The following is a 23,987-nucleotide window of genomic DNA, read 5'->3' on the forward strand; positions in this document are numbered from 1 at the left end:
TAATGCCCTCAGCATGAGTGGCACAGGACAGCATGATCATTACCAGCTTGTCAATAATCACCAACAACAGTGAATTAAGAGTACCTGTCACCACCCTGTTCCATTGATCAAAGGGTCATTGATTGTGTATTAGCTATGACATAATCCAGACAGTTCAAGGGGAAGGTATAGGATTCTCTCTTTCCCTCTCTCTCTCTCTTCCCCCCCTTCTCGCTCGCTTGCTCTCGCTCGCTCTCACTCTCAGGTACACACACACAGTTGCCCTCCCTCAAAAACGTTCTTTTGTTTTTATTTAAAAGCATACTCACAGTGACTATGATGTTTGGGGTCCCAATAACAAAGAAAAAATAAATACCAAAGATTAACATTTTTTCTTCCTTCCTACTTCAAAATATCTCTTGTAGGTAAAATATACCTTGTCAAAATTGGGTTAAAGCTGAAACAAGTCATTTGTGGATTGAGGTGGGGTAAAAAGAAATCTTTTCTTTTCAAGTTCATACCCCACCCCCTCCCCTGCATTTCCTGCATCACCGTCTTGCAAGATTGACCCAGCAAGCCAGTCAGTCTCGTGAAAAGATGCCAGGTCGTGCGTGCCAAGCCATCCTGATCTCACAGTTTGGATTCTGTCTGTTCTTATTCCTTAAGGCTAGAAAGCCCTTAAGAATCCAAAAATGGGATACAAGGTGGGGGCAGGGGGTGTCGGGCAGAGGTATAGATAGAGAACGATGGTGGAGCACTGCTTGCCAGGCACTGTGCTAAGTTTTCATGTAGGTAACATAGATTAATCCTTGCAATAAACTTGTCAGATAAGAAATTATTCTCATTTTTACAAATGAGTTAAATTGTGGGTCTATTGAAGTCGTTTACCCAAAGTGCAACAGGAGGTAAATGGTTAAGCTAATCTGTGTAATGCTAGAACTGCCATGCTGTTAGACTGGCCCAAGGGAACTTGAAATCTACAGTGTGAGGCTAGACAGAAAATAGCAGGAAGGTAACTACGGATGTTAGAATTCTGGGCATAAGGGACCCTTGGTTGACACAGGGGTGTCCTGGAATGGCATGGGGGTCAGAAACTTAAGGAATACGTTATTAGGAACAGTTGGTTGTGCGATAGAAGGGAGAAGTTGCTGTCGTATTATGAAGTATGCCTAAAGTAGCAACCAGTGAAGTAGAGACTAGACTGCCCTGGTAATCTGGAGGATATATGCTGCCCTAACATAGCTAATTAGCCAGTTACTTGCCCTAGACAAATAGCCATGCACTTGTCTGTGTATGTGTCTACATACATACATACGTATACACACACATATATACGTACACATATATATACATATACACGCATATATACACATATATAACTTTTTAGGACTTTTAACAATCATTAGCTCACATTTTTCTTATAATTTTAATAATAACTAATACAGCCTGAAATATCAGGGTATAACTATCATAGTGACATTATAGGAAATACGTTGATTGAGCCCTTACTACAATCCAGATAACCTCAGAAAGTGAAAATCTTTTGAAGTCTGAGATTGGAGCACTAGTCCTTTTTAATCTACGCTGGCTGCTGTAATGCTTACATTTAATCTTCATTACCATCAGTGTCTGAGGCCTAGCGTATGAGAAGGCTCACACTGCTCAGAAACATCCCTGGAATCTCTTCCTTCTTCCACTCTCTGTATGTCCCTTTAAGGTCTTATATCCCAGGGCTTATCAGTTCCAAGCTTGATTAGACCTCCATGCAGCCTGTGATGGCATGGTTGCCAAGTGAATTCTAAAACTGCCTTCAAGACTGCCAGAGGGTATGGCTGGACCTCAGAATGAATTTGCAGAGGGACCTGGTTTTGCTTCCTGTTGGCGCTTAGGAGGCTGTGTTGCTGATGCCTGGCATCACGAGTGGCCTTCGGCTCTTGAATGCTTTTCGATTCTGCACACTGCTGCGTAATCGCTCTAGGACTCACTCACACATGGCCTCATGCTGACTGAAACTGTTTGGCAAGAGTGGGACTGGGCTGTGTCAGCTAAATGGTGGCTTCAGGCCAAACTACCATCCAGAGCCGCCTCCCTCTTGCAGATCTTTAATCCAGGTTTGTCAGGGTATATGTCTCAAGGTTGCCTCGGTGGCTGGAGTAAGGATTTCCCAGCTCAGGTGTCCTCACCCACACACCTTTCTGAAAGATTTAGCACTCAAGCCACATGAAGGAGTCAAAATCCTTACCCACTCCTCACAATGCTGACCCCTTGCCCAGGGAGGAAGTGCTAAGTGTCTGTTTTAGAGGTGCAGCAGACACTTTTTACAGATGAGTGGGGCTGGGTGCATTCTGCAACCTTGAAAATAGAAGTAAGCTAACTAGCACATACATTGATTAAACCCATGATGTTAGTGCTGTTAAGTGCATGATCCAACACTAACATGAAAAATTAGTAGCTAGCATTTATTAAGCATGCACCATGTACCAGGAATTTGCTAGGCACTTTGTAAACTTACTCAGTCCTCCCATGGTTGCTGTTATTGTCCCTTTATACAGAAGGAGACCACGATGCTCTAAGAGGCTAAGAAACTTGCTCATTTTACTTTGCTATTACTCAGCTAGCAGACTGCAGACATTTTTGTCGTAACTTTTCCTTTACCTGCATTATAGAACTAAACTGAATCCAAAGATCCTGTGCTTTTATTAAATAATAATTTAGAGTTGATCAACTTTTAGATTATTAATGTGTACATTAAAAAAGGTTAAAACTATTTTCAGGTAAAACAAGTGAGATAATTTTTACCCTGGATTTATTTTCTGGTGTGATTTTTTTAAAAAAATGAATAGACAATATTTTAGAGCAGGTTTAGTTTTATGGTTTTAGGTTAACAGAAAGTACAGAATTTCAGTATACTTGCTAAATAGTTTCCCACATTATTAACATATTTTGTTAGTGTGGTACATTTGTTACAATTGATGAGCTGATACATTGACACATTATATTAACTAAACTGCAGAGTTTACATTAGGGTTCACTCTTTGTGTTATACATTTATGCAGTTTTGTTTTTGTTTTTGTTCTTTGTTTTTAAAATATGTCTTGATTGATTTCAGAGAGAGAAATCGTTAGGGGGAGAGAGAGAGAGAAACATCAATGATGAGAGTCGTTGATTGGCTGCCTCCTGCACGCCCCCTACTGGGGATCGAGCTGCAACCTGGGCATGTGCCCTGACCAGGAATCAAACTGCTATCTCCTGGATCCTAGGTTGATACGCAGCCGCTGAGCCATGCCCAGCCGGGCCATTTATGTGTTTTGACAAATGCATAATGCATTATTAGAGTATTATGCAGAATAATTTTGCTTCCCTAAAATTCACCTGTACTCCATCTATTTATTTCCCACTCCCCCAGGCGGTGTGACCTTTTAACTCTTTCTGTAGTTTCATTTTTTACCTGGATGTTTTCAGTGGCCTCAATGTCTTAGAATTTCTTCACTGTGCTTCACATTTTTTCTCAACACCTTCTTATGTATCTGAGCCCCACCCAGTCCCACCAGCTGCACCCACCTATGACCAAATATATAGTTTGGAAATTTCACACTAATGGTGGCCTTAGCTTGAAAAGTTTCCCTTTTCCTGGCTCTTTAGCATTCAGTTTTTAAGTTTGCTCATATAAATATTTACTCTCCCCAGGTTTCCAGTTAGTTTCTGTTTTTAGTTTTCCTCCATTTAAATTTAATAGAGGAGGGAGATGCTATTTCAGTATTTCTGCATGAGGATTCACTGAAATAACCATGCTCTAAGTTTGTTGTTTATAATCGTGTTTCTACATGGTAGCAATGGCAGAGAAACTCACGAGAAAGCTGCTGGCTTAGCCTCACACATTCAGTGGTGAGAGTAGGGCAACAAGGTTATTATACTGATTAGATGCATGGAGCTGTTGGAGTATCCCCCTAATTCCGTTCTCACTCTTACCTCCCTGTGTTTTCTTTTCTTTTTTTTAATTTTTATTTTATTTTTTGCATTATCTAGAGTTGATGAAAGGCAAGAAAGGAGAGTCCTGTTTCTCTTAGCAGCAAAGAAAGTATTATAGCATAAAAGTAAATATATGTTTGTTCTCCCACCTCTTCCCCCAGGTGATAGGACCATCTGAAAGTTGTTCTAGTTATTTATTTATTTCTTCCTGGGAGGAGAGGACACTATTCAGACCACTAGATACTGTGCCAGAGAGAAAGAGAGATGTCTTCTCTGCTTTGGGGAAGGGTGTTTACCAGGGCTAACACTGGTTCAGAATCACTGAAGTTGAGTATAATACTGTGAGGAAGGAGACAGGAACCATCTGTTGGGATGATGGCTCCTACATGATGCTGCATTTTCAAACAAAGCCTTCTTGCAGCATTTTCAGATGGGGCCCTTTCCCATGAAGTTGCCACATAGAGAGCCCACTCTACGAGCTGCTAACTGGCACTCTTAGATAGCTCTCCGGGTAGGCACCCACTGTTGTTTATTTTGTACCAGTGTTTCCCTCCAAGTGTGTGCTTTGAGGCTGTCAAATATCCTTCCTGGTATGAACCCAGAAAGTCCTCCCGAAAAATCCACTTCTTCTGCCCATTTCCTTCTAAAGTGCTGACTATTTTACTTGAAGTTGGTGGAGCGCCTCCGAAACCCTAAATACTTCGCTGGGAAAGAGGAAAACCACAAATACACACAGGCCATTGTAACTCTGGCCTGGTGGGTTCTAGTTTTCCAGGCAGCGGTTTGTGCACCCGAGCCGGCTGCAAGGGTTAAGTAAACTTCGTGGCTGAGGATGACTTCATGGCCCTGGAATTTTGAAAAGCCAGGGTTCTCAGTACACTGTGGCCAGCCTTAGAGTCTTTGGGTGTGAAAACCGCTCTCAGTTACCCAGACTGATTTTTGGTTCCTGCTACACTGCTGCAGAATCTATTAAAATCCAGCAGCTGAATTGTCCTGGCTCTGCCACAAAGCTGGGCTGCTGGGTGGCTCCAGGATTCCCGGGCTGTTTGTCAATGGAGAGCAGGAGTGAATGGAGCCAGGCATATGCCTCAGCCTGGCATGAGGTGGCACCCTAGTGGCTGTTTTCTGCCTAAGAAAAGTGTACTCTTTCTATATTCTTACACAAGAATCATTGTTAAGATCCAAATTGCAGTTCGTTTTTAAACTGCTTTTTTAAGTTTCTGGGTCCTCTGTGTGTGTCTTTGGGTACCCATAGCCATACACTTGGATTTTCTGGCTGATTTAGTATAAACTATCAGCAGTATTCTAACCTGACATGCTAGAGCTACTACAGCAGAAATAACTCAGTTACAAGGTGCAATAAGAAAATGAAGCTCTTTGATAGGAACAAGCCCAAACTTAAACATTACAAAATGTTTTTGCAAAGAAGGCCTCATTAGGAAGTTGAGGATGTAGGATAGAGGTTCCAGACGTCCAGTCCTTTGGATGCCACTTAAATAGTTCCAGTGTTTTAGATCTTTAGTAAAGTGAAATAGAGGAGACACTTTCTTTTCCGAACTAGTGGCCTGTTGGTTCTCTGTTAAGTAACACGATAGCTGTGATCGTTGCATGGAAATTAATTTTAAAAATAGGTTATATTCTTAAGCAAGCTCTTCTTTTGAAAGAACCATGTGGGTTTGAACATTAAAGGAAGAAACAAAAAGATTGTAATAAAAAATAGACTGCAGCCTAGCAGGAGCAGTGGCTGTGACCTTGCCTTTGTTTGCCATTACACAATCCGATGGCAGCACACTCAAACTATGCTCTCGATCAATATCCTATTAAAGCAGCACAAAAAGTCTCCATAAACTTAGTGGTTAGCTATGTTTATAAATGGAACTCGGCATAATTAGATGGTCAATAGCAGGCTCTACTAGTAATTTTAAAATGAACATCACACATTTTCCATCTGTAGAAGTCAATGGCTCCCCTTCCAGAGTTTTTAAAGAGAACCCGTTAAGTTATAGAGTAGGAAGGACTGATAGGCCCTATATATTTTCTCACTTTGTCAGTTTAAGCCACCTCATCCTGAATATATCATGACATTGCAAATGTTTCATTTTCTAGTTTTAATCAATCCCTCCTAGAGAGAGAAAATATTAAATATTGCCATGCTCTTAGGCAGAAAAATGCCAGCCTGGCTGCCTTAATTTAGTGTGTTTCCTCTACTATAATCCAATAAATTGTCAAAATAAATACAGCAATTGAATTAGTTCAGGAGGTGGTTTTGTTGCATAATTTCTTTTCTTTAGATTTTTTAGACATAGTTGGGGCAAATATTGGGACATTAAAGCTGGCAGCAAATGGAAAGGACTGGTGTAATATAAATTTTTCCACACTACTCTTTCTTCTGAATCCCAGCTCACAGTATGGGCTGCCAAGCCTGATTTTTTCCTACCCTACTCTCCTTACTGAAGAGAGGAAGAGCCACATGAAGTGAGAGGTGTCCCACCTTACCTACAAATTGAAACGTGCATGTACCCATGTTTGATGTGTCCCCAGCAGTGGTGTTATGACCACAGTATCAGCTGAATTTCGAACTATGGTAGGAACAAGCCCAAGCATCAGCAGATTCATCAGTCGGTGCCACACTCCAAGGTCCAGGTGTTTCTGTTGCACTCATGTTCCCACGGCCTTCCTGGTCAGAGCTGGCAGTGAGACTTCTCATAGCAGGATTTAGGGGGCCTTTTGTTTTGTTCTTAGCTAAAGCTCCTGCTAAATTTACCAAATTATGCACATCTAATCCTAAAATTTGACTCAGGGAGAAGCAGAATACATTACACCTTGATGTAAATACTAACTTGTTGTCATGATCTCTATTCATATGTTCATCTGTTTCTAATCTTTTCCAGGTAACTTGTTGGTTATGCTTCCTATGTATAATATGTTATATAAAATCTATATGCAAGATGGCAGCATGGGATCATAAAATAGTCCAGGATACAGAGTTGGTAATTTGGCTCTGCCACTTATTAACTGTATGACTTTGGGTACTATTTCTCTCTTGTTCACTGTGTTCTCCTCATAGGTAGTAATCATTCATTCAGTCAACAAATATTTATTAAGTGCTAACTCTGTGCTGGGCCTAAGTTTGAGTACTAGAAATAGTAAGACCTCTCAGGAGTGTTTTAAGGATAATGCGAGAGAATGACAGGTATCTGGCATATAGTAGATACTCAACAATGGTAACTGTTATGATGATTACTGAACAAAGCCTCTGTCCCTGATCTCTCACTGTGTTCTCAGAACTGATCCTTGAGCTAAACAAACTATCAGAAAACTTATTTAAAATATGTGTGTGTGTCTGTATATATTTTGCATGTACCTGTGTGTCTGTATGTGTGTGTATAAATTAAGAATGACCGATTTTAGAATTTATGTTCCAAAAGTCAATTTATTAGAAGAACCATCCTAGTGACCCCTTCATAATTATTAACTCTGATAGAATAAAAGCATGGCAACGCTAGATCTAATTCATTTACTTTAGGGAGCCAGAAAATTCTTACTCCATGAACTTTTAGCCACAGCCTATGCTTCTGCATTATTCTGGAATTTTCTCTTCCAGGGTATCTAATGGATAACAAGGTGTTTTAAAATTCTAAATCTAACACTGACACAAATAACAGCTTTTAAAGTGACTAGCCATACCATGGTCATTTTTATCAGAGTTTTTAAAATACTTGGTTCTGTAATATTCAAAAATTTTACTTTCTCTCAAATTATGGACATAAAAATTCCCTGTGAATAACTGGAGGTCATCACTGACAGTCTCTTTTTTAGTAAACCTTTATGCTCTCATAAGCCTCAATTTTTTTTAAGAACAGATATTCATATCTAATAGGTAATATTGGAGAACTAAAAGGCATTTTTAGGATTTCTAAAAGCCTGACAGAAATCTTATATTACCCCACAATAAGACCACAAATATTACTGAAATTTGGGCTAGAATATATCATCGTAGCTACCCCTTGCTGATTCCAAAGACTGTTGTTGGTGACTATAGGCATGCTGGGCCGAGGTTGGTAGAGTCCACACTCAGCAAAGCCACACATTAGGTCAGATGCTGGAACTGAGTTCATCTAGTATGCGATTGATGTGAGTACATATTAGGGTTTTTCAGTAGATGGAGGTGAAAAAAATTAAACAGTTCTTGGTGAAAATTTTGAGAATTATTATTATAGACAGCTGGATTTGTAGGTTGTTGGGATGGGACTCTGTTGATGTAGTTTGGTTTCCTGATGGCTAATGGTCAGATAGTCCCAGTGCACTCTTGGTTAAGGGGCTTATGTTTAGAAGCCCTTCCCTGGTTTATAGATCATTGTGGTGAAAAGACCTCTTAGGCTATCAAATCCATCCCCTGTCAGGGAAGACTTAATCCCACGGCTGAGGCTGTATCAGATACTAAGCTGGTACCACGTATGACCTCAACCAAAAGCTAAGACAAGATGATACTCTGAAATGCAGAAAATCAATTTCAGTCCCAAAGGCAGAAGCCACTAATGCAGGAGATCAGTCAGCATTGCTCACCCCCAGTGGATGGCTCTGCTAGACCCAGTGTCGGGCCCTTTTTCCAGTGAAACACTGGCAGACACTTGTAACTCAAAAGGCCTATAAAAACAAAGTGAGCAGAAGGAGGGGGAGATAGAGCTTTGCCAGTTGAGTGGTAGGTGACAATTATTTTTCTATTTAAATCTTGTTGAATTCATCTCCCCAGTAATTGATGACAAAGGGAAAACAGGGAGACTGGAAATATGAGTTTTACCTTTGATTCTTTGGGCAGATAGATAGAGATACCTGGGCTCAAATCCCTGCTCTGCCACTTATTTAGCTGTATGATCTTGATCATGTTACTTAACCTCACAGGTAATTTTCTCACTTGTAAATGAAAATAATATGAATACATATTTCATAGGGATGGGGCAAGGATGAAATCAGATAATTCAGGTAAAACACCTATCACATTGGTACATAATAAATGCTCGATAAATATTACTTCTTAGCGTTTTCCATTAATAAGCTCGTATAATCTTAGTTTGATTCAATAACTATTTGTTGCATGTGATTTATATGAAGCATCCTGCACTGCATGCTGAGGAGAATACAGAAATAAGTAAGAGACAGTCCTTTCTTTATGGAGTAGATATCTATGTTTCTTCAGATCCAAGCCTGAGCTTTCTTTAAAGCAATAAAGTGCCTGAACACATTTATTTTACAAACTGAACCCACAATAATCTACCAGAGAGAAACCATCTTCATGGTTCAGAGTGGGAGGAAGATGGTATCAGTGAGTTGTTCCTATTTTAGTAAAAGGAAAACATTTTTTTTTAGAAACAAAAAGTTCACTGTTTACCTCCTCTACCACCACAAACACATATTTTGTAAGTTGTGTCCACAAAAACATGGATGTACAAAAACAGTGATCTGTCTGTGCTAGCAGATACCTTTGATGGGGTTAAAACATTCTGCTGGCTTTGAGCACCTAATGCCGCATTTCATAAAAAGCATTGCTTAAATCTTATACCCCAGGGAAGATCATTTTTATATAGAAGGGATTCCTCGTTTTAGTTCATTGCCTTTCTTTTATGTTTCCATTCTGGAAAACCATCCCCCTAGGCTGCATTTGGTCAGACCTTTCAGAAAGCAAGGGTTGAAAAAGGAGATCAGTGCATGGTTTACAGACCAGAAATCTGCTTGGCAAAGGAGTTACTGAAGACTGGCCATACAAGCTGCAGAGAAAGTACCTTTATGATTGATTTCCATTCAAGTCAGACTGACTGCAGTGTGGTCATTTTTCTAACCCGTAACTGCTCACACTGCAGCAGTCTGCTATCTGCAGGGTGTCTGAATTATAACAGTCTATGTCCGTGTTACCTCTTACACAAATTACTTACACTGGTTTCTTTTTCCATGCAAATTCATCAGTTTTACAGCCCCTCATAGGCACAGTCAGGAAACTCTGGCCGAAAGCACAAATTGATAAAATGAGTTAATTTGACTACACTTATTTTTTTCTTTCTGAAAGCCCTTTCTCAAAGGCAGTGTTCAGGAAGTATATTACGGTAAAAGAAAGATAACAAAGGAGTTGAATTTTTTGCCATAAATTACTTTCCAAGATAATTCCTTTGAACAACGATTCCAGATTTGCTTGAGTTTTCATAGCATTGTGCGGTTTACAACTGTGCCTTTGATGGAAAGAAGAACAAGTATTTTCCCATGTTCACCCCTTTTGTGCAGTGACATGGACTTTCTTACAAAGTCTCTGCCACTAGAATGCAAAACAACACGAAATTGTGCTGGGCCCATGGAACTGTGTGCTGTTGTTGGACCTTAACCTGCCTGCCCCCCCGCCCCCTGCTCTCGTAAAGTACAAGTTCCCAAAGACTCAGTGAGTATGTAGGTTATGTCATCTGGAGAGAAATCTACCTCTTTATTTTTCAATAGTTATTTTATAAGCTGGAAATCAAGTGATAAATCCTGATAGTTTCGGGGTGGGGTACCTATTGTTCATTATTTCATGTTCTTTAGTTGCCATGAACATTTGAATAAAGGGCAACTCTGATTGTTAATCTGTAAAATGTAAACCCCACAAGGGCAGGGTCTCTATATACCTTGTCCACCAGTGGATCTCAAGCATCTGGAACAGTGCCCGGCCCATTAAAAGTGCCCCATAAATATTCGTTGAATTTCATTGAACGCAGCCTCTCAGAGGGTATGTGCCATCAGCAGTAGGCTGGCCACACTGGTCATTTAGTCAGTGCTCCCCGCCAGTCCCTGTTGAACAAGTTGTAAACTCAGTGCTCTGTCATCTCCCAGGAAGAGTAGTTTGAAAATTTGGATAGAATTTTTTTTACATCATCTTCTCTTTCCAACAGTACAAGCCTGAGCAGATTGTCTCTGGTGGATGGCAGAAGTTCAATAACCACAACCTTGTCCAACTACTAATGTGTACAGAAGAGCAGGTCATTAAGAGGGTTGGCTACTAAAGTAACCCTTTTCTTCCAATAGCCCACATTACTATAATGATTTCTTAATAGTAAGCCATTTATTAAGAAATGACACAAAGATTACATTCTCCTCATGACAGGGAAGAAAGGGATGGGGGACAAATGACTTAGAAATAACATCGGAAGAAACAAAATTGAACCTTTGGAGAAAAATTCCATAGTGGAACCAAATCCACACAAAGTTCAGGTTAGAACTTTGCAATACCATTTAGGAAAGTTGAGGAGCCAGTCTTGCTATCTATATTTCTAGATTTCTGAGCTTCATTTTGTATTGGTTAAAGTTTGGGAGGGGGGGCAAATGATGAGAGGGTAGTTATTTACTCTCCTTAATTCAGAGCATATTTATTGATCATCAGCTGTGTATATAGAACTGTGGTGAACTGTTTAGGAACACAGAAGAGGCTGTGGGATCTGTAGAATTAAAGGTTACCTGGTGTAACCTTCTTACTTATTGAACTATGAAAGTTACTTAACCTATTCCTGCTTCAGTTCCTTCCTAGTGGTGGTGTGAGGATTACGTGGAATGATGTGCTTAAAGTTCTTAGCGCAGTGACTGGCCCATAGAGCATGCTTAATAAATGTTAGCCTTTGTTATTGTGATGGTGATAGCTGTAGGCCTGGGTGGTGGTGGCAGCCTCAGTGGCAAGTTTTCATCTTTATCATAATTATTAGAATTATGAAGTCCAAAGAGTTTAAATGACTTAACCAACTCACATAGGTGGTTATTGGCGGGGCTAGGACTCTAGACAATCTCTCCTAGGCCCAGATCAGCACTTTTTTTTGTACCCTAGGATGTATATCTTTATAGCCCTCAAAATATACTCAATGTAGTTGGAGATAAAATGATATGTATGAGATAATTAAAAGATGGTAAAGCCTATGGTCAAGTACAAATGGAGCAAAACCAGGTTTCACAACAAATAGAACAGACAGGAAGTGTTGTGGTTGGTCCAATCCTTTCTTAACATCCCCACGTTTGACTGGCAGTGGCTGCGTAATCTCTGTAACACACTGGAAACTCAGCATGACATCCTTGGCAGACATTGGACAACTCACTTCACCCTTGAAAACTTTTAGTTCCCTAATTTGCAGGACTTGTTACCATTAGTAGCTAAGAAACATTATATGTGCTCTGTATATATATCATTGATATTTTATATTTGTTAAAATAATATGATTATTTGCTTATTTATGCCCTTTCATAGTGCACAATTGGAAACAGTCTTTTATACATGCTTACTCTCCTGGAAGAGGTGACATATCCATTGTGAATATTCTATTTTCTTTCTTTACAGCATGGCTTAAGCCTCTCTTCCCTCTTGCCAGCACCTGTCTCAGCCTACCGACTCATCTCCCCTCCTCCAGAGTCTCGATCCCCTATCTCGTGTTCTATATGCTGTCATCGTATTACTGTTCTTCAGAAGCAACAATTATCGTTTCCCTACTCAAACTGTCATGGATCCCGCCAATCATTTTTCTGTCTCCAAACTTCTGCATATACTTTGTCATTGGCCTAGAAACCCTCTCCTATCTCCTTCTCTGCCTCTTTAAATCCTAACCACCCTTGAAGGCTTAGCTTAAGTGCCAACTCTTCTTGAAATCAGCCCTTGTTCTGATCCCACAAGCCAATGTGATCCGTGACTCCTTTGAACTTCCCTAGCACATTCTTTGTATTTCTCCTTTGAGATGGAGCCCACTCGGCGCGGCGTTAGACATTCAGGTATTGTTTCCATTCCACCAGGTGGTAAACCTTACGGGGACAGAGGCACTGCACACCTTTTTGTCCTGTAAAGTTTAAGGCAGGTATTTCACATGAGAGTCGAGGTGGTGTAGGAGGGAAAGCAGAGGTTTCAGGGTCAGGCATCCTTGAGTTTTACCCCTGGCTCTCCTTCTTTCCTGCCTGTCTGTAATCCAGGACAAGTAATATAACCTCAGTCCAGGGTTTAGTTCTTCTCATCTAGAAAATATACATTCCTGAAGAGGTTGTTTTGAAGATTAAGTTAGATGTTTAAAGTACTTATCAAAACATGGCCCTACCAGTACTCAGGGAAGCCTGCCGAAAGCCCGCCTTCTGAGTTCTTAATTCTGAGTATCCTCCTGTTCAGATCACAGGCCCTGAGAATACCTAGCCCTTTTGCAGGGATATGTGGTCAGTGACCCCCACCCTCAGATGTGAGGCTTTCTCTTTGACCATCCCAGGACCACTGAATCAAAATTCATTCCAATAAACCGGACTTCTGTGTGATACATGCACACAGATGAGACCAGGGGATGTTCCTCACAAGTCTGTTTTGAAGAAGGCAGAGTCTGGGTCTGTGCATTATTAGGATTACTTAACCTAGGTTGTGAAACCCATTCTCACTTCAGAAATTTAGTGAGGTTTTAAAATTCAAGACACACAATCAGTTTGCCAAGCCCTAAAGTTACTCACCAGAAGTCCAGCAGACACTTTGGGAAGTGTCACAAGGCTGCCAGGCCACCTGCTGCTGTTGGCTAGGTGACAGGTACAGTGTACTGAGTGGTTCACAGGAAGTAAACACATGGGCAAGTTAAGGAACATTTCTGTGGGCTTAGTTATTTTTGTAATCTCTCTGAGAGGTGAGAATGCCATATTTACACGTGTGTTTCTCTTCCTTCACCTATTCTCTCTCCCTTGACATTTTAAAAATATAATCAAGGTAAAAGACATTTTTCCAGGGCAGAACATAATAGGTAAAGTGTTAGATACGAGTACAGCTGGATGTTCACCGTGAGGGAGAGGGCCTCAGACTCCTCTCAGTGCCATCAAGCCTGTTTCACTCACATCTTGCTCTGTCTTTCCGTCTAAGAGTGAGGGCGTGGGGCTGCTGAGGTTACCTCAGTGCTCAGGAGTGAAACAGCTGCTCCATCCTGCTGAGGCCTCAGCCCCATCCTGAAACTTGTGAAGAAAATCTAGACCCAGACCCTTGACACTGATCAGCCTTATCCATCTTTTTTAGTTAATGAGAAATGTGAATCTCAAAGTTCCACGAAGGCACAGCCATTAATAAGTACCTATGATATGCCTGGCTGTTAAACAGGATGATGGGTGATCTGGACCCATATCTGAATAATCAGCCCCCATAAAATATAAACTATTATTAAATAAAAGGGGGAAATATGCAAATAAATTTAATATAGAAAGCAAATTAGGGAATGACTAGCAAAATTATTAATTAGAACTGTTTACACGTACAGTCAAGCCTAACCATTTGTTCCTCCATTAGAGCCTGTCATTGAAAGATGTGTTTGAATTTCAAAATGCATATGTGAATTTCAGAGTTTTCCATTTCTTAGCAGTGACTGTTTTTATATGAACAGTTATTATTAAGGTTTAGCCATTGCTATTAATCAGGCAACTGTTTATTCTTAGAAATTGCTGTATCCCCTCACAGTCTTCCCTGATTCTGTCGTTTTGTGAATGTACCACACTTTCCCCAAGCAATAGTCCTGGGACTCATCCCACACTCCCCCTTTTCCATTATTACCAAGCTTAGGAAGTCAGCACATTTTCTTGATTCCAACTTCTAAATAACTTACACCAGACTCCTCCTTCCCATACCTCGAATTTTGATCACACTCCCATCTTATCTTATTTTAATGACTCCACTGGCCTCTGTGGTTTTACTGATTATATTCTTCAACTGCCACCCTTTTCCCCACCATTTCTACTCTCAGGACAGGGTGATGTTTCTAGATTACAAATGCACATTTGATGGTAGCATTCTCCTACTTGATTGGTTGTCCTTTCACGAGGAATCAGTTTCATTTGACCAGTGTTTACTGACTGCCTCCTGGTGTCCAGGTTTATATTAGATGCTGATAGTATAATCCCAACAGTCCCAAATTATAGTTGAGTGTGGTAAGTACATGTATTGTTTTTGTTTTTGCATAATCTTTCAAGAGAGGAAATATTTTGTACTAATATAGTTGCACCACTAATTTTACAGAGTTGCATCGTTAGATTGACAGATGTCCTTTATTTGTTTAAAAATATGTATTATGCTACTCCTGAAAACAAGGTATCTAGAGGCTCTAGGACATAACAAAAATTACAGGGAAACACATTTCATACCAGGGTCTGCTTTGAAAATCACATGCAGCCAAAATTATCCTTAACAGTACCTTAAATCAGAGGTAGGCAAATTCTTCTCCATAAATGTTTCCTGCTTTGTGAACTCTAGGGTCCCTGTTATAGCTGCTTGTCTCTCCCATCATAGAGTGGAAGCAGAGACAATACCTAAATGAATGGGTCTAGTTGTTTTCCAATAAAACTTTATCTACAAAACTGTGGCACGGGGACCATAGTTTGAAGGCCCTGCCTAGGTGGGACAAATATTAAAGTAAGGGTGTATGCGGGGTGCTGAGGTGACTCAGAGTTAAGGAGAAATCACACATTTCTCATCACAAGAAATTAGAAAGATGAATTTGCAGTTAAGACCTAATTCCAAAATACAGATGAGTGAAAGCTATCAGGATCAGACAGAGTTAGAAAAGCCCAGGGAATGCTTTGGTTGGTCACTGAAGAAAAGTTTCAACCCAAAACATGAAGGTACTTTTGTTAAAAGCATCAAGGAACATTGCAATCCTGGTGATGATTTACCATTAAAAGAAGAAAAAAGATGAAAGGTACATTAGGAAAAAGATATGTTTTCCAGGTGGAGACTATTTTTATTGTCAACATTCTTTTGAGGTCAGAGTTTATTAGTGATTTTTTTGGATAAGCTTACCCTATAAGTTCAAAAATAAAATGTGTTAAATGCAACACTGAAATATACTTTCACTGATCTTTTATCCACAGAATTTAACTTATGTGGGGTTTTATTCTTGTTTGTTTTATTCTAGCACCAATAGCTGCAGGAACTGGCCCAAATTTTTCTCTCTCAGATTTGGAAAGTTCTTCATACTACAGCATGAGTCCGGGAGCCATGAGGAGGTCTTTACCCAGCACATCCTCTACCAGGTAAGGTGATCGATGGCTCTTTAGAAGGTCGTGCTTCATAGTTATACATCTTGATTTTAATTCTAGGCCTATTAGGCACTTAGCAATGTGCCTATAGCAGTAGAAGGTACTAGAGGGTGGGTTTACCTCCGATAGACTCTTAGTCTCAAGGGGAAGAGAAAGCAAATGGCACAGGCAGGAGAAATAGACAGACAGACAGATAAATCATACACACACACACACACACACACACACACACCCCAGACAGTAAAAAAACAGTGAGTTAAATTATGTAACAAGATAAAAATAAAGAAGGCTTTATCCGGAAAGAGTGACTTGTGCTCTGTGCTAATGTTGGTTAGGGTTGGTGAGAAGGAAAGGAAAGGGAACGTTGTTCTGTGTGGGGTGGAGACCTGAGCAAAGGCATGGAGGAGGGGCGGCTGATGAATGTAGCACATACTCAGGAAATTAAGGACGAGGCTTGACTAGGGAAACAGATGTATGTGTTGGCATGTTTGACACAAAGTTGATGCTGATGACACCAGTCCTAGTCCCCATGCCCACAGCAGACACCCAACTCAGTCCTAGCTCTTTTCCTACTGAGCCTCCAAAGGTCTCAAAATGCAGTCTGTTGGAGTTGCCCTAAGAGATAAACCTGTTTGATAGCCTGATGTGAGGTTATAAAAGTGAATGTGGTACTGTGGTATGCTAAGGCTGGATCACAAACCCTGATGCAACTGGAGACCTTAAAAAAGTAAAGCTGGAAGAGCACAACAGATAGTGAGTAGAGGGTGCTTGATCCCATCGAGGTCACAAAGCCAAAATCAAAATGAATCATTTTTGCAAGATCCTGTTGTCTCTAGATAACCTGGACCAAAGGGGAAGGGATTAGGCATTAAACCCACAATATTCTTTTACAAATTGGCTTTAGCATTGGACTGTGACAACAAAGAAAAGAATGGTGCAGAACGATCTTTAATGTTTGTCTACTTTGCAGAAAAACATTGGACAAAGGCATATTCCTCTGAAAGCCAGTACCAGAGTTTTATGATTTGAAACAATATCCAGATTATAGACATTTTCTTTGGTAGAGACTCATTCTTACCTTGACTTTATAATTTTAACTGTTATTAATTTAAAAAAAATCAGCTTAGTCATTACTAATACCTTGAAAGCAATTAAAGAAACAGTTATTCTCTAAATACAACCACCAAATCCTACCATCATCTTTGATGTTGTTTAAATGTTCCTACAGTTTGCTGTGGTATCAGCTCCTCGGGAGAAAAAAAAGTCTCAGATCCAAAGCGCATTTATAATAAAAGAATGAGATTGTGAACACCTTCGGGTGCTAATGCATTTTGAGGATTTTGAATGTTTGCTGATAGAAGCGACATTGTACGTAGCTACACTCAGTCAACATGAAAAAGCTTTGCAAACACTTGTGGGCAGCGATTAATTTAAAAATTGACAGGCTGTTTGTTTTTCATATGTGTGCTGTGCATGTATCATGGATGTCCCCAACGGTGCTCCTCATCCCCATCCCTTTGACTTCTCCAGCCATTTTGTTACCTTTTGTTGTGACTCTCTGAGGGGAAACCTGGTTAATACTGTCATTTAAAAGGCTAGTGTCATTCTTGTATTCTGCAAATAGCTAACCCTGATAAGGAGCTAATTATAAACAGCATCAGTAGTTAATAACTCAGTAGTATGTTTGTTTTAGTCTCATTAGACTCTCTTAGGATGATTTTATTTTAAAGTTATTCTTTAAACACATAGACTCAGCAGAATTATCTGTGTATAGGTTAGAAAATGTACCCAGACTACTCAGATCTACATATAGAAAAGTTAACCAATCAGTCATTTGTTCATGCTGTGCAAATATCCATTGATCATCTGCTCTATGACAGGCACTGTATTAGGTGTTTTACATACCTGATATGTCTTAATCTTCATAATTTTACAGTCTAGACAGTGTGGCCATTTAACAGTGGATCAACCCAAAGTTCAGAGAATTTACTTGCCCAAGGTCACAGACCAAGTAAATGGCAGAGTCTACATTCAAACTCAGGTCTGATGAAACTTAAATAACATGCTATTTTTACACTGCATCCTTTTAAGAATTGGATTGGCTCTTTCAGTAAGGAACAATAGAGCATGAGGCCCTGAGGAAGAATATGTAACATCTCTACTTGCCTGGACACTTAGCATTTGCTCTCTTGAGTTATTATTACCATCTTTGAGGTATGTACAAGTCCCACCTGCCCACCTGGACTGTAAGTCCCTTAGAAGACAGTGACTAACTCTTCCAGTTTAGTGACAGACATTATTAAGTACCAAGGATATTGTCCTCATCACTGTGATATAAAGTCAGGTAATAGGAGCTTTATAGTCTCGTGGTTAGAGACTGACAAGTAAATGGAAATTTTTAGTTCGAGGTACTATAAACATTCTGGAAAGAGGCATTTTGCAGTTTTGTGGGACCAAGGTAAGGCTTCTTGGCTTTGCACGTAGTAGGGATTAAGCAAATATTTGGAATGAAGGTAATAGTCTTACCTTAATTTCTAGATAGAATTGCTAAGAACAAATTTCACACCCAAGTAGAGATGGTGCATCACTCCTTAGAAGAGGAGAGATCTGATTGCTACCTTCCTGTTTCCTCAAGTGTTTCTGCGAGAAGAGAATCAGTGTGCTAGAAAGTCAAGAGCAAGAAACCAAAATTAATGACTGATTCATTTCTAAATTTAAAAAAATAATGGAGATTGATAGGCATTAATTGTTTTTTCTGTACCCCTTCATAGTAAACATCTCCAACATCATAGAAGAGGTAGTATAAAAATTGGGTTAAAAAATACTTTATCACAAAAAAATTTTGTCAAGATAAACCAACTGTCAAGTTTGTGAAGTTAATAAACTTGGTCTGGGAAGCCCTCCTCCACCTGTCCATCCTGGCACTTCCAACTTTTTCACTCCTGGATCTTCTCTCTCCTCCATCCTGTACCTTCTCTAGACATTTATCCTGTGTCAATCCCTGGAAGCCCTTGATTCCAAGCTAAGGTGTAAGCTAATAACTGCAGACACTTTCATTGTTAGGATTTAATAACTGCATGGTGTGTTTGCTTTTTAGTAATGGATACCAAGGAAACAAATCTTGGCAAACTCAGAAAATACTAATAATGGGGAAATGATTGGCAGTGGAGTTGGCCTTTTGGTTTGGATCTCATTGAATCATGACACTTGGGTGAATCCTTGTCACAAGTACTCGTGGCTGTTTCTAAGTCACTAGCCCAAATCAGCAGTTTCGGTACCTGTGCAATTAGCCAGACACTGTGGCAGGCCCTAGAGATTAAAAGATATATACATATATCTTATATATTTTTAATATTTATATTATATATATCCATATATATCCTTATATATTTATATAAATAAAGGAAGGGAGGGAGAGAGAGCCCCTTTCATCACAGATCTCACAGTCCTATCAGAACATACAGGTCTTGTCTTTGTTTATTTGCCAGGAAACACAGAGGAAATATTTATTTCTTTTCATTTTGTGTTTTTCCAACTTCTAAAATTATTTCAAATGTCTTCCAATTTTAAAACACAACAGGTAATTTTAAATATGAAAAGAGAGGCTAGAAACCATATGAAAAGACAGGAGAGATTGTTATATTAGGAACCCGAACCAAGAGTTATTCTTTAAATTTACCCCTGAGCTTCCTGGTTGCCAAGGCAAGAAGGGTAAGAAATAGATTATACAACCTGTGTTTTCTAATAAAAGGGAACAATGGAAATTCATTCAAAGAGATCTTTTTTTTTTTCTGGCTTTATGTATTAGTAGGAATTTTTTGTGTATATTCTTTTATAAAGGACTTCTGTAAGAGGCAGTTTTACATAAAATATGGGAAAAATTTTTCAAATGGCTATATTTCATTGAACTTCAAGGAAAGCCAAGCAAAGAACATTAAATAAGCTATTAAAGGTATTTCCTTTGGGTACTAAGCTAGCATACAACAAATATGTTGCTTTCCTGTTGTCTGGCTTTATTGAGAGTAGAACTTAAAGCCTAAGAATATTCACATGCCAACTTTAATAACTAGAACTTCTTGCCTTAGATTGGCCCTCCACATTTTTTTTATTTGGATTGCTTCAATCGCCTCTTAATTATCTCCCTGCCTCTCAGTTCCATCCCTTCTTCCCCCTTTGCTTTTCTAAATCTCTCATCTACACAACTACCAGAGTGACCATTCTAAAATACGACTGATGTCACTCCCTGTTTAGACATCTTCAGGGGGTCTCCATTGCTTGTAGATGAAGTCCAGACTACAGTATCTTCTGTAACCTCCACCCCCTCTTTTGCTGTGCCGTGCTTTTAATTTTAGCCATACCAAACACCTGGCAATTCTCTGCACATGTCACTTTACTCACAAAGTTGTTTCTGCTTGGGATTTACCTCCCTCCAGGGAGTGATGTTCAGAATCCCCATAACCTGAGTGACATGAGCTTACCAGATGCTGCTCTGCCCCAGTGCTCTGGCTACATCCTAGAGCCCCCCAGGGATGCCAGACATTAACCCTTTAGGTTTTGGATCATGAGGCTGTCGCTGGGCAAAGATGGGGTAGCAAGGTTGGGGAAAGCTGACGGGGCTTCAGACATTAGCACTTTGCCAATTGGTAAAGAAGTATTTCAATATTTTAAAATCCAGAATGGCTGCCTGGGTGGTACATCAGCTGAATAGCAGGCTATGTCTGCCCTTTCCTTCCTTCTGCTCCTTCTCCTTGACACTCATGCTTACAGACAGCTTAGCAACCATCTACTCTGGGAAGCCTTTCCCCACCTCCCAGTGTATCACCGTTTCCTTCCTCCATCGCAGAACCCATTGGAGCCTATATGTGGTTCCATCATAAATTCTGTATTGCTCTTTTGCACAGTTTTGTTTACTTCTCTGTCTTTGTCCACTAGACAGTAAACACATGCAGACAGGGGCCATGTCTGATTCATCTCTGTAGCACAGCATTTTGCCCAGCACCTGGCATGTGGGAGGTTTGTGTTTGATGAATGAAAACATTAAAAGTTCTGTACCCTGACACATGGCAACAAGCACTCCCACTAGGTATGAAACTTCCCCATTCTCTTATGATAGTGGCATAATCAATTAAGACAATTCCAGCCACATTAGCAGCATGTAGCATTTCACTACTTTTACCTTTACCTTCTATTCCTGAAGCCTCAAATTGAGAGAAAAAAATCAGTCCTTTAACTGGAGGAAATGGAAGCATTTTAGAAATTTATCAACCATACCACTCCAAAAGTAAAAAAAAAATCCCTACCCTGATGGAATAGGACTTTATTTTGGTCATCTCTTTGTAGAGGAAGACATAAAAGTCACTGGGCCACTCTTTTTCTATGTCCCTTGTTGTCACATGGGGGAAGGAAACACAGTTCTTCCTCGTATTTTTTTTCTCTTTTTTTCAGCTTTGTCTCTAGTGTCTAGATCAGTACCTGTAATAGTGTAACTCTGCAGAAAATATTTTTTGACTGAAAAGATCCAAATGGCACATGAGAAAACATGGCCAAAAAAACCCAAAAAAAAACAATCCAAGCTTTCCTTGAAGGGTCATGTACCCTGATTTTTATGCTTTCTGGGGTGCCAGAGGGATTGAACTTGTCTAGGGAAATTGCTGAGGGCTACATCCCAGCCACAGCCCGAGGAAATACAAAATGTGGGCTTACTCCTGGTACTTACAATGTCTGGGCTTGATGGTACCAGTCCCAGTTCCTCAAACGAGAAAGGAACAGGATGTGGCGGCAGCAGCAACTTGAGCAACAATAAAAATCAAGCCCAGACCTTTGGAACAAGACAGACCAGGACTTTTCTCACATCCAGTGACTCACTAAACTGAACAAGAGCCTGGAAGAGCCCTAGAACTGCACTAAGCTGCCCAGTTGCTTCCTCTCCCGGCTGTCTTTCAAGCAGACATGCTGCCCGATTGCAGGGTGGTTGGGATCGCCTTTAAACATGTCCCCGGTGTTATTGCAGCTCCACAAAGCGCCTCAAGTCTGTGGAGGATGAACTGGACAGTCCCGGCGAAGAGCCATTCTACACAGGCCAGGGGCGCTCCCCGGGAAGCGGCAGTCAGTCCAGCGGGTGGCACGAAGTGGAGCCAGGTAAGCGGCGGCAAGGGGGTGCGGCCCGCGCTGTGCGAGCAGAGGAAGCTCAGAGGTTCCCCTGACCTTCACCACGAGCACGTGCTCGTACCCCACGGCTGCGCTGGTGAAAGGGTGGTGGTGAAAAGCAGCCACTCAGCTGAAGGGAAAGGCTGGTAAGAGTGGTGGATGATTTTCTGCTCTGACGTGTGGTCACCTGCGCTGTAACCCAGCTTTCCATTTGCTTTCACCTTTGTTTTTATACTAACTGCTTTTGGTTTTTTGAATTATCTTTTAATAACCAAAATAAAAAATGTATCAAATTTTTCAACTGGATGGGTAACATTAGAAAGAAGAATGGATTTCCTGTGCTACAACATATATACAGTACTTAAATTTTTATAAAGTGAGAATACTTTAAAATATCTTTTCCGATGACTGGGTGCCATCATGATGGTTTTTCTGTTTAAATGGAGCAAGTGGCCTTTATGTCCATCTTTAGTGAACTACGCAAGTGGTGACTTCTAGTCTAACCTCCCCTCATGGTCTAGTCTTGATTCTGTAGTATTGAGAGTAATGTGAATAATTCTGATAGAAGTTTTTTGAAGCCTTTCTCTATGCCTGACCTCCACCTGGGCAAAGGGGAATCTTCTCCAGTGCCTTTCCCAAGATGCAAAATCAAGCGGGTGTAGAGGATGGGGTGTGAAATCAGATAGGCAGAGCATAATCCTGGCTTCAGTGCCTGCTAGCTATGTGATAGGGGCAAATTCCCTAAACTCTGAGCCTATGTGCCCATTTTTGTAATCTGTCAGTAACAATAGCTGTTTCAGTGCTCTTGAGAATTAAATGAGGTAACATATATAAACCATCTGAAATTTATATAAAAAAAGTCCTGTAACCATTCTCCCTCACCCATGCCTCAGAGTAATTTCCTGTAAGAACAGACAAGCACCAAGAAAATGTATGAACTAACCCCTTCATCTGAAAAATCTCAACTCTTCTCTCTCTCCCCTAACATATCAAAAGACAGTTCTCGGAGGGGTGGGGGGTGGCTGTAAAGGAACAGCCCAAGGGAGATTGAGGGGTGATGGAAGTGTTCTGGATCCTGATGGCAGTAGTGGTTACAGGAATCTGTACATGTGTTAGCATTCATGGAAATGTACAACCCCTTAACCCCGAGGCAGTTCTATGGTAGGATGGAAAACAGAACCGAACCTCAGGCCTCTGGCTGAGTCCATTTTCCTTCTCTCTTCACTAGAACGCAAATATTTCACTTTTTCCTGCCTCTGCCTAATCTCATTCATTCAACAGTCTTCACTAGGAACTTTCTGTGGATGAAGTGCTACGCCTAGTTCTGGGAACTCGAGGACGAATGGGAAGGCCATGGCTCCTGCTTTCAAGGAATTCACAATTGGGGTGGGAAACACACATGAGAAGCTCATCATAAAGTGAGATGGGAAGTACTTCACCCAAGGGTATATTTATTGATTTTAGAGAGGGAGGAAAGGGGAGGGAGAGAGAGACATCCATGTGAGAGAGGAACATCGATCGATTACCTCCCGTACGCCCTGACTGGGGACTGAACCTGCAACCTAGGTATGTGCCCTGACTGGGAATGGAACCGACAACCTTTCGGTGTAAGGGACGACACTCAACCAACTGAGCCACCGGCCAGGACAACCTTTTTCTGTTTTCACCAACACAGCACTCACAGCGTGGTGGGACTTCTATAAAGGTCATGTCAGTGTCACTCCACATGTGCATCATGCCAGTTCACTTGAAGTGGCTAAGAAATAAGCTGAGGCCTAAATGAAGATGAAAATGCTGACTCCTTCTTGCCACTAACTGCATCATCAGCACGACCTCAGCATAGTGCCAATGAAACATTTATG

The 23,987-nt window shown here is 40.5% G+C and overlaps 1 protein-coding gene across 6 annotated transcripts in view; it reads left to right on the forward strand.

The window, feature by feature from the left end:
• The window catches only part of NFIA (nuclear factor I A), a gene marked incomplete at its 3' end in the record, with an annotated part of 352,385 nt that overhangs the window by 231,511 nt on the left and 96,887 nt on the right, over positions 1-23,987 (forward strand). For all 6 annotated transcript variants that reach the window (XM_081144016.1, XM_081144015.1, XM_081144019.1 and 3 more), the window contains exons 5-6: positions 15,855-15,972; positions 21,989-22,116. In XM_081144016.1, the coding sequence (XP_081000142.1) occupies positions 15,855-15,972; positions 21,989-22,116 (246 nt within the window). The remainder of the gene's footprint in view (positions 1-15,854; positions 15,973-21,988; positions 22,117-23,987) is intronic.

Source organism: Miniopterus schreibersii (genome assembly GCF_964146895.1).
Source record: "Miniopterus schreibersii genome assembly, chromosome: 8".
NCBI lineage: Eukaryota > Metazoa > Chordata > Mammalia > Chiroptera > Miniopteridae > Miniopterus > Miniopterus schreibersii.